The sequence below is a fragment of the Myotis davidii genome, unplaced genomic scaffold (genome assembly GCF_000327345.1).
Source record: "Myotis davidii unplaced genomic scaffold, ASM32734v1 scaffold1166, whole genome shotgun sequence".
NCBI classification, from domain to species: domain Eukaryota; kingdom Metazoa; phylum Chordata; class Mammalia; order Chiroptera; family Vespertilionidae; genus Myotis; species Myotis davidii.
The window spans coordinates 209,422-220,903 of NW_006296539.1; the positions used below are offsets into that span (position 1 = coordinate 209,422).

The 11,482-nt window shown below is 40.0% G+C and overlaps 1 protein-coding gene across 5 annotated transcripts in view; it reads right to left on the minus strand.

Moving 5' to 3' along the window:
- Positions 1-11,482, minus strand: part of ENTPD4 (ectonucleoside triphosphate diphosphohydrolase 4) — a 29,349-nt gene that overhangs the window by 3,612 nt on the left and 14,255 nt on the right. For 3 of the 5 annotated variants that reach the window (XM_006771920.2, XM_006771921.2, XM_015569249.1), the window contains 5 exons: positions 8,195-8,254; positions 7,767-7,921; positions 6,003-6,169; positions 3,121-3,445; positions 1,138-1,223 (listed from right to left, as the gene is read on the minus strand). In XM_006771920.2, the coding sequence (XP_006771983.1) occupies positions 1,138-1,223; positions 3,121-3,445; positions 6,003-6,169; positions 7,767-7,921; positions 8,195-8,254 (793 nt within the window). The remainder of the gene's footprint in view (positions 1-1,137; positions 1,224-3,120; positions 3,446-6,002; positions 6,170-7,766; positions 7,922-8,194; positions 8,255-11,482) is intronic. The other 2 variants (XM_006771922.2, XM_015569250.1) reach the window with 1 other exon arrangement.

Below are 11,482 nucleotides of genomic sequence, written 5' to 3' on the forward strand. Positions count from 1 at the left end.
TTATCAGATGCTTACTTTTTGAAAAGCAGTGGGCTAAGCAAGTTATTAAGACACTAGTGGCCTGGTGCACAGATTCATGCACATTGAAAGGAAACTAATTAGAAGGTGGCAGGTGAGGTGGGCCTGGGCGAGATGGGCCAGACATGCCCTGGAGCCAATCTCCTTGGGTCCCTCCCCGGCTGGCCACACCTGGCCGTGGTTCAAAGGGCGTCTATGGAGTGAGCGGGGTCCCTCTGGAAGGTAAGGTCCCTTGGCCGAAACCGGCTTTCTGACATCCCCCGAGGGATCCCAGAGTGTGAGAGGGCACTCTACAAAGTTGCTGTCGTACAGGGTGAGGAACACAAACACAAGTGTGCAGTAAACCAAATTTGGGGCCAACAGTACCCAAGTAACAACATAACCCACAGCCAAAGGTGAAATTGTGTGGCCCTGTGAGGAATCGGGCTCCCTCCTCTCTGGTTCTGGGGTGCATCACCCAAGAACCGCCGCTGCCAAGTCACCACAGCTCAGCAGCTCCTGCGTCTGCCCCTGGTAGTCAGTGAGCGTCATACCTACCAGCCAGTCGGCTGGTCGCTTAGCCTTTTATATATATAGTATAGATAATAACTATAATAAGTAATAATATAATATATACTATAGATAATAACTATATATCTATATATAGTATAGATAATAACTATAATAAGTAATAAGATAATAAATATACTTAAATAACTTATAATGAAACGATTTTTTTAAAAGCAAAAAATAACTATCAACAAAGCAGAAAAGGTAAACACCACTGGAGAGACATAATGAGCGCTCTGGAGACCCAGAGGGAAGAAGGGAGTCTGGCTGAAAGAAAGACTCAAAAGGGACACAGCCCACCCTGACTGATCTGGGCAGGACTTCAACAGCCAAGGATGAAGAGAGGAATCCAGGTGGAAAGTGCAGGAAAAGTGAGCAAAAATACATTTGGAGCAATATATGTTTGGGCTTAAGTATTTGTCATCATGTTTGAAAGGAGGCCAGAACAGAAGAGGAGAAACAGTGCTTGACAAAGACAAACAGGTGGCTGGGCCTGGGTGCAGCGAGCTAGGGGCCCTACTGAATGTGCTGTTTCTAAAAACACTCTGGGCTTGGCTGTCCATGACTTACTTTAGCCTGTGGAGGTCAGCGTGAGAGGCATACAGTCCTCGGTCAAAGCGTTCTCGTAAGATCGACCACTTTGTTGCACAATAATCCTGAAAGAAATTTTACCCAAAATAAATCATCAGAAAAGGTTTATTAAAAATTTGTTTCATTGCAGCATATTGCCTCATATGTGCTTTTTATTTTGAAATAAGTTTGTAAAATACACTAATTTTGAGATCTAAAAAAAAAAAAAAATTTTGTTTCATTGAAAAAAGCGTTTACCAAATTCTTATTCATAACAAGCATATCCTTCCAATTAGAACAGAAGCCTCACTTACATGTGTGTACCAAGGAGACAAGGCACACAGACATGCAGTGAATACTACTCATTAGCAGAATGCTTGTTCTTGGTCTTAAAATTCTGCCAAAGTTACTGTTAAAGAGACAGTCTCTCCCACGAAATTCTGGGAAGACAAAAATGATTACAAAGGACTGTGTCTTTCAGAGAAGGGAAAGAAATGCCACCTTTCCCTGAAGCTATCTGTAATCATATTAATAGCTTACATGTATTGAGCACCGTGTAAGTACCTTTTCTGGATGTAAATCTTAAAATGACTCCTCAACGTGGCTACTATTCTAATCTCTATTTGAAGGATGAAGAAACTGAGGCTCAGAGAAGCTGAGCAACTTGCAGCAGGGCACACGGAGAACAGCACTCAGCCTGGAGGGAGAGGGTAAGGACAGGCATCTCAGGCACAGGAACCACCGTGACGAAGATGAAACGGGAAGCAGCACTCGTGAGGGAAACCAACAGCTGTCTGCTGCGATCACAGTATAAAGAGCTAGGTGGGGCCGAAACCGGTTTGGCTCAGTGGATAGAGCGTCGGCCTGTGGACTGGAAGGTCCCAGGTTCGATTCCGGTCAAGGGCATGTACCTGGGTTGCGGGCACATCCCCAGTGGGAGATGTGCAGGGGGCAGCTGGTCGATGTTTCTCTCTCATCGATGTTTCCGGCTCTCTATCTCTCTCCCTTCCTCTCTGTGAAAAATCAGTGAAATATATTAAAAAAAAAAAAAAAAAGAGCTAGGTGGGGAGGTGACGCTACAGGGTGGGGATGACATGCTAAGGGATCTGAAATGTATCCTGGAAGGAAAAGGACGTGCTGCAGGTCTTAACGGGGCAGGTGACAGCACGGCGCTTTAACAGAACACTGGGAGTGGCTGGAAGATGAATGATGAAGACGAGATGCAAGAAGACCAACGAGGAGGCTCCCGCAATAGGGCAGTGACAGAGGCCGGGACGAGGACAACAGTAGGACAGAAGGCAGGGAGGCCTCTGAGAAATATCTAACAGCAAGTCACAGGGGTGTCCAGCGAGGGATGAACAAGTGACGGGGAGTCTATAACTCCTGGGTTTGCTGGGAGGGGACTGGATGGTTAGTGATGCCATTAACTGAGACCATAACAGGGACAGAGTGGGGAGAAAATGGTGGATGTATTTGGAGTCGTGACATCTAGCAGACACGGGGTGGGGGTCAGAACTGCGGCGAGGCAGCAGCAAATCATGAGCTTGGATGACACCATCCAAGAACTTGAGGGTCAGAAGGCCAAGCGTGCAAGTCTAGGGTCACCAAGGTTTAAGGGGTTGTGAAGGGGGAACCCATGAAAGAGCCTAAGAAAGTGTCAGAAAGGCAGGGAGAACAAGAGAACAGAAGCAGGAAGGCTGCATGGAATACTGTCAGATGATAACTCCACTATGCACACTCGTGTGAAGGGCTGTCATCTGGGAGCCACTGAGAGCAGACTAGTTCATGGAGTGGGGGCAGAAGTGAGTTTCTTGCTCCTGCTGTGACTGTTTCTCTCACCCAATTCCCAATGACATCCTCCACCTTTCCCTTCTCTCGACCTGGGCCTGGGCCTGGGCCTCCGATCGTAAAGGGAGGACGTGACCTGCCACTGCCTACACCCGTCTCCCAAAGCACATGGGAAATGCTTTCCTTGAAGGTTACCTTGGCAGCTTTAGTAAACGCAGCCGCATTGTAGTCTCCTCCCATTCGTAACACGTCCTCAGTGCAATAGTAGAATTCAGAAAAGCCGTAGAACTCGCTGTTCCGGAAGTGGATGGGGGGCTGGTAGACACCATTGAGGGAAGTCTGTGTCTCGTTCGTTTTGTTCATGAAAGGCTGGAGAGTCTCTCGGCACAGGTCGAAGTCTCCCGTTCCCCGCAGGTACATGGTCTGCCCATTTTGCTGGATTTCATCTTTAATGTCTAGGGGTAAGCAGGGGTCCAGGTATGGAGTGTCAGGAGCTAGACCAGTCTGCTTCCCCAGGAGCCTACAGGACAAAGAGAAACTCTGTCATGAGACCAACAGGAAACTGTGCCCGAAGAAGTGGCTCGGAGCCAGTGCCTCTCAAAATGTGTTCGGTGGAACACAGAGGGTTCTAGGATAATTAGGTGAGGGGAAGACACACCTGAGCCCCAGTTGGAGATTATGAGACACGCTTCCATACGGCAGACACCGTCACAGAGTCAGGTGAAACAACTACCTGGTCATGTGACCCAATGCCTTCCATTCCTTGCACACAGCCTGGAGTCCCCACCCCTGAGTGCTCATGGTTCCTAAGCTCTGCCCACAGCTCCATTTTTGCCACTAGCACTTGCGATTTTTTATTATATAAAGATGAAATATGGCTGAAAAAAAGGTAGCAAGTGAAAATGTATCCTGTGAAAACTAGGTTAGCCCTAACCGCTTGGCTCAGTGGATAGAGCGTTGACCTGTGGACTGAAAGGTCCCAGGTTCGAGTCCGGTCAAGGGCATGTACCTTGGTTGCGGGCACATCCCCAGTAGGGGGTGTGCAGGAGGCAGCTGATCGATGTTTCTCTCTCATCGATGTTTCTAACTCTCTATCCCTCCCCCTTCCTCTCCGTAAAAAATTAATTTTATATATATATATAAACAAAAAACAAAAAAACTAGGTTAGATGTCTTAGAAAAATATGATAAAGGCAAGTTGCCAGAAAACTGCTATCAAATTAGGTGTTAGCAAGACTTAAGAATAATTTAGAAAAAGGAGTAAAAATCTAGACAGATTTGGTATCAAATTCTTCAAAAATGTCTTTAAGTTCCTGTTATTCTTTAAAGAAAGTTAAAATGATATCGAGCTGAATGGGGGTAGTGCACACCTGAGAAATGACGGATGTTGCCTTAAAACAACACTTCAGTCCAGAGCAAAAGACTGGCAAATAAACACGTACGCTAAAACAAAATGCTTGAGATTTGATTCTATTTTTATAATTCTCTGTTTTAACTGATTTTTAAAAAATTAATCAACTACTGACCTAACCTGTTGCATGTAACAGCATTTCTATTGTATTATAGGCTCTGAGAAGCTCCACAGAAAAATCTTAACTTTGCTCACCGAACTCCACTATGCTTACTAACTTGCCAGTGAAAAATTCCCAGGCATCAAGATCTGTCCTCCTGCTATGTGTAATCACTGTTAGGCATCTGAGAAACAGGGACAAGCTTCCAACACTGGAGTTATGTTAGTGTCTGATACCATGAAATCACAGGGACCTACAGGGTTTTAGCTACTAGGAGAGTGCCTGATTCAATATTCAGTCACTGACAGTAATCAAGTGACTAACCACTCAACTGACAAGTTGTTTATTCCCAAGATCAGGAGAACTCAAAATGCACTTGAATGTAATAAATTAAGGTCTTTGCTACATCTTAAAAATGTTTAATTAAAAAATCGATCACTACTAATGGCAAGGAGATAAATATACATTTCAAGGCTCAAATTCATAACATATATAAAAAGTGTTTCTACCATTTATAATAATTGTAAAAGTCCAAGACTAGTCAAATGTATACTTCATGCTACCGTTTTAGTTGCTTGCCCTTCATCTAAATTAAGAAGTACCACTCAATTGTCCATTATACAAGTTTGTTGACATTAAACCAATAGTAAACATTAGGGTTGCAGAAGAAGGCATTTTTCCAAAATTCTGATTCAAATATCACTTATGATTTCTATTTTAAGACATTTGTAAAAAATAATTATACTAAGATGTGCTATATAGAATATTACCTTAAAAAAGAAACCACGGGACTACCAATCTCTTAACAACACTATTATTCAATTAACATCTGGAGCAAAGAACAAGTTTTCTTGTCCTTTTCTAGTCACAAATGTGAATTTCTGAAAAATTTGGTATCAAATGGCTCTGACTTCTTGGTCTTCCTTAAAGTTTGGGCCTCCACAGGTTTAAGATTAAACTGATCAAGGAAATATACTATCATTTATCTCTATGAATAAGAATTTCCCCCTCAAAATTGTTTCATCAAAATGAAGAAAACAAAATAGTAATTAATAGGATAGTTTACTTGACTCCCCATTTCAGATATTTTTATCCATCCAAATGGCTTTTCTGTTCTATGGATTAATTTCAAATAAATAATTGTTATATAGTTAAACTTTTAAAATAAATTTAAACTGATAGAGTGTTGCTTTTATTTGTTTTACATATTTTCTATACCAGAATTCTTCAAAAACTCGTTTTAAAAAGTTTCACTGATGTGTTTAAAACCACTAACTCTGACTTCTAGATCATTTCTTTCTCTTGCATAACCTCCTTCACTATAGTCTTATCCACTAAATAACTGCACAGGCTGGTTTTCCAGAACATCACATAATTCAATTTTATCACCAGTGACAACTCTATCACACTTCCTGCAGGCTCCAGGACATCTGCTGTGGGGCTGGTGTTGAGTTTCCCAAGGGCCTGCAATCTAGAATGCATTACCCAGGGCTCAAAACTACTAATATGCTAAGAGTGAAACTGGATTTGAACATGCCTGCTGAGCAATGAAAGGTGCTTGCTTTACCTGTTCTTTTGGAACGTGTTGGCAAATATCTTGTCTTCATATCTCTGTCGAGCAGCATTGCCACCAAACCCAAGAAATGTGGCCACATAGACTCGGTACACATGCTCAGTCTGGTGAACATCACATCCCAGGTTAAATTCAGCCAGCAGGTTCTTAGCTACTTCTTCCTGACGACGTAAAGATAACAAATGTTAATACTTTAAGCAATACAAAAACAATCACCTTCTTTAAAAAGAAGGATCTAAAAAATTCTCATTTAAGTGGAGCAAAAATTTCTGCTTCTGTATTTCCTTTTAAGCGCCCCTCCTAATTCAATATGATAATTCTGACTTAAGAGATTTCAGATGCAATGCCCATTTGTGGAATTATTACAACTTTTTGAAAAAGTAAGTTAGTAATATAGTTCATTTCTGCTAACGTAGTAAATTTAAGGAATCCTATGCTTTGGAAGTAATCCTAAACATTGAAAAGTCTCTGTACACAAATGTCCTTTGCAATTCCGGGACAGAAAAAGCGGGATGTCATCTACATGCACGACTCCTAGGAGGGTTTATAATTTATGCTAATCAAGTTCATGGAGGAAGATGCTTATGCGCTATTAAGAAAAGGGCACAAAACTGCATAAACAGTAAGATTATAACCATGTTTTCAAAAATAGGGAAAAAAGAATGAAAAGAAGTAAAGCCAAAATGATAACAATTTCTTCATATGATTCATCCATAGGACATTTTTAATACTGATTTGTATTTTTCCAAGCTTGCTTTATATATTTTTTTACTTTATTCTGAAGGGAATGACATGACTTTTTATCGAGTGTAAGTTTCCAGAAGCATGTCTAGATAGGAAGTAGGAAACACTGATTGTAATACTTGAATTTACAAAGCACTCTTCTAAGGAGTTTAGTAAATATATCATTTATTGGGCGAATACCAGGTGCCCAGCAATGTGTTAGATAATATGCACTATGTCATTTAAACCCGATGATAACTCTATGTTAGAGGCACTTGCATTCATATTCATAGGTGGAAACCAACTCAGAGAAGTTAAGTTACTTGCATAAGGTCACACAACTAGTGAGGACAGGATGACGATGCAGCCTAGGTTTCTTGTCCAGCACCAGTCTTTTTTAACTGACACTACGCTGGGTGAAAGTGGAGGGGACCCGGCTTTGTTATTAATTTACAGCAGAATGGAAACAGGGTGATAAAGACAGGTAGCAACTCAGGAATGTATCTGGAAACCCTTCTGCTGCTCTCCACACAAGGCCACCGGCCCTTGGAACACGGCAGTGACAGAGCACTGAAGGGATGGAGAAAAGACAGTAAACCACAGTTTAGGAACATAGAAGCAGTGAATACAAACCTCAGTCCTTTCTGGAAAAGTCGAAAGCTATCTGCACTGTTAAAAAAAAAGTATTTTCCCTAATTATATCAAGAAATCTGATGCTATTTTAAGCTTTTCTAATCCCTGATGAGAAAAGAACTGAAAATAATATACAAAATTCAAGCATGTGATTGGCATGTATATCAAAGAAAAACTCCATGTAAGTTCAGAAAACAAACCAGCTGACTTCAATGACCAAACACAAACGGCTTAGGGGAGGTTTGCCTTGGCTTCCTCCTGTCTCCTTTCTCCTGGGTTGAGCAGAGGTACCTCAGCAAGCACAGTAAAGGCGTGTTCAGACTCAGAAAACAAAACAAAAATGGATGGAGACATGTTAAATGAAACCAAATCAAAAAGAAGGAAATTTGTACAGATAATAACCTGCTGTGAGGAGGCAAAGCTTACAGTTTTGGGGACTTCGTACGCTATCTGAGTTGACACGCCTCCCATGTCGAGAATACCGGCAGTTCTTTTCCGGAGAATGGCTTCGCTGCTCTCACTTCCAGGAATGTTAACCTCCACGACTGCCTCATCATCTGGAAGCATGAGAAACACGCATGGAACAGAGCAGAGCCAGAGAACTGGGATCTTCACAGAGGCACCTTGTTTTCACGGCATGTTTCAAATATTTCTAGGCAAACCCAGCCCCCTCTTCCCAACTAAAATCAAGCTGTGCGAAACAGCAACTCCTCTCATTCCACCTACACACACTTAACTGTGTCACAAAACTTAGCTCTTTTTATCCTTTCACTACATAGAAAAAGCCACAATTTCCAGTTACACACATTAGTTGAAAACATGATACTTACCATCTTCAATATGCTCAAATCGTCCGAGGACAAAATTAATGCCAATCCAAGCATACACACCTGTAGACATTGCACAGGGGAAAGATAAGAATAGTTTTTAAATACTTCGTATAACTCTGGTAAATGCTGTCTGTGCAAACATCTCATTTATTTTACTCCCTGACAACCTGTGAAAACATCATCTGAAATAACACATTCCTACTATGTATTTTATCTTTTCCTAGTGGCTTTACAAGAAATCCCTGCTTTAAAATTTATAGTTTCATATCCTTTACATAGGTTGAAAATATAACTCCCTGCAGTAGTGGTTCTCAACCACTTTAAATACAGTTCCTCATGTTGTGGCCCAACCATAAAATTATTTTCGTTGCTACTTCATTACTGTAATGTTGCTACTGTTATGAATTGTAATGTAAATATCTGATATGCAGGATGGTCTTAGGCGACCCCTGTGAAAGGGACATTTGACTGCCAAAGGGGTCGTGACCCACAGGTTGAGAACCACTGCCCTAGAGGCTAAGTTTCCTTAGAAATTTATAGGTTGTTTTCAAATATTGGAGTTTTTATTTTTTATGAAGTTAAACCTATCAGTTGCAAGGTTTACAAACAAGTTAACTTTGACTCTTCCGTTTCCTTTATCCCTTACTTTCACTCATTTGCAACACCTGATTCTCTTCTTACACCATTTCCTATATCCAATATCTTTACCCATTTTCATTACCATCTTAAGCTGTTACAGAGATCCAATCTTCCTACCCCTATTCCTCTCCAACCCACTCTATTCTCTTCTACTGAACTGATCTACAGAACAAAGTCCACATTTCACAGCTGGACACTTCAAGACCTGTCCAATATTTTTAATTGAATAAATTGGACATGTAACATTCTGTAAGTATGATGTACAGTGTGTTACTTTGATACATTTTTATACTGTGATATATTGCCCTAACAGTGAAATTTATATTGCATAATCATGGTATAATTTTATTATCTTCATTATGCAGTTGAATTTAAACCTGGTATTAAGTTGACCTGCGCAATTCAAACCCTCAATGTTAAAGGATCAACTGTACTGTGCATTAGATCTCTATGGCTCATTTACTAAACACCAACAATCTTACCCTCAACCACCATCCTCTGGTAACAACCATTTTGCTCTTTTACAGGTTTGACTTTTTCAGATTCCAAAAATAAGTAATATTATACAGCACTTGTCTTCCCCTGTCTGACTTATCTAGCTTGATATAATGTGCTCAAGGTCCATCCATGTTGTTGCAAATGACAGGATATCCTCATGGCAGAATATTTTTTATCCATTGATTGTTGATGGGCATTTGGGTTGTTTGTATCTTGGCTATCGTGAACAATGCTGTGATAAACATAAGAGTGCATATATCTTGTCAAAGTCCTTTTTCATTTCTTTTGGGAATAAAGTATCTATAAGTGGAATTGCTGGACTGTACGGTAGACCCATGGTTAATTTTTTGAGGAACCTCCATATTGTTTTCCACACGGATTAGAACAATCTACATTCCCACTAACAATGTACAGTATAAGGGGTTCCTTTTCAACACGTCCTCACCAACACTTGTTCTCTCATCTTGTTGACAGCCATTCCACAATGGGTGTGAGGTGGTATCTCATTGTGGGTTTTTTAAATTTTTATTTTTTCCATCTCCATTTTCATTGTGCTTGTAATTTGCATTTCCCTGATGACATTGAGCATCTTTTTATGCTCCTGTTGGCCACTTTGATGTCATCTTTGAAAATGTGTTTCACTCTTCTGACCATTTTTCAACTGTATTGTGTTTGTTGTTGTTGTTAAGTTGTATGAGTTCATTGTATATTCTGGATATTAACCTTTATCTAATATACTGCTTGCAAAAATTTATTTCCATTCTGTGGGTTTTCATTCTAATTGTTTCTTTTGCTGTGAAGAAAATTTGAGTTTGATGTAGTCCCATCTGTTGAGTTTTGCTTTTTATGTTTGTGCTTTTAGTGTCATGTCCAAAAAATCATTGCCATCATGAATATTGATGAGCTTCTTCCCTAAGTTTTCCTCTAGACATTTTATGGTATTAGGTCTTACATTTAAGTCTTTGATCCATTTTGAGTTAAATTTTGTGAGTGGTATAGACAGGGGTACAACTTCACTTTTCTGCATGTGTTTCTCCAGTTTTCCCAGCACCACTTGTTAAAGAGACTATCCTCCCTGCACTGGGTGTCATTTCCCTATTAGCTGACTGTCTAAAGCAGGGATTTACTTTTGGGCTGTTTCCCTGGTTGATGTGTCTATTGTGACTGTACCATATTGTTTTTATTACTATGGCTTTGTAGTAGTTTGAAATACAGAAGTGTAATACCTCCAGCTCTGTTCTTTTATTCTCAGGATTGCCTTAACTATTCAGGGTCTTTTATAGTTCCATACACATTTAAGAACTGTCTTATTTCTGTGAAGAATAATGCCTTTGGTATTTTCATGTTCATGGGGACTATGCTGAATCTGTAGATGGCTCAGGGTAGTATGGACATTTTAAAAATATAAATTATTCTGATCCACAAACAAACACATACTGTTTTTCCATTTGTTTGTCTTTTTTTATTTCTTTCAGCAAAGTCTTATAGTTTTCATTGTACAGGTATTTCACTTTCTTGGTTAAATTTATTCCTGAGTATTTTTGCTTTTGATGCTATTATTTCTTTTTTCAGATGCTTCATCATTAAAGGAATACAACTGATTTCTGTGTATTGTGTATCTTGCCACTTTACAGAAAATGTTGACTCAATGACTAGTCAATTTCTTGAATGATTCTCTGGAATTTTCTATATATATCATCAGCAAATAGTGACAATTATACCTTTTCCTTTATAATTTGGATGCTTTTTATTTCTTTGTCTTACCTAATTGCTCTGGCTAGGCTTCCAGTACTATCTATAATAATAAAATATGCTAATATGCTAATTAGACCAGACAGCTATATGACCTGGACAACCTTCTGGACAAGGGCAGCTGCCTCAGCTGCAAGGGCTGAGCCCCTTGCACAAATTTCATCCATCGGGCCTCTAGTATTGTATAAGAGTGATAAGAGCGGGCATCCTTACCTTGTTCTTGAGGAAATACATTAATTTTTCCCCATTGACTACAATGCCAGCTATGGGTTTGTCATATATGGCCTTTATTATGTTGAGGTATAACCAATCTATTCCCACTTTGCTGAGAATTTTGACATAAATAGGTACTGGGTCCTGTTAAATGCTTTTTCTGTATCTATTGTTATTGTTATGACC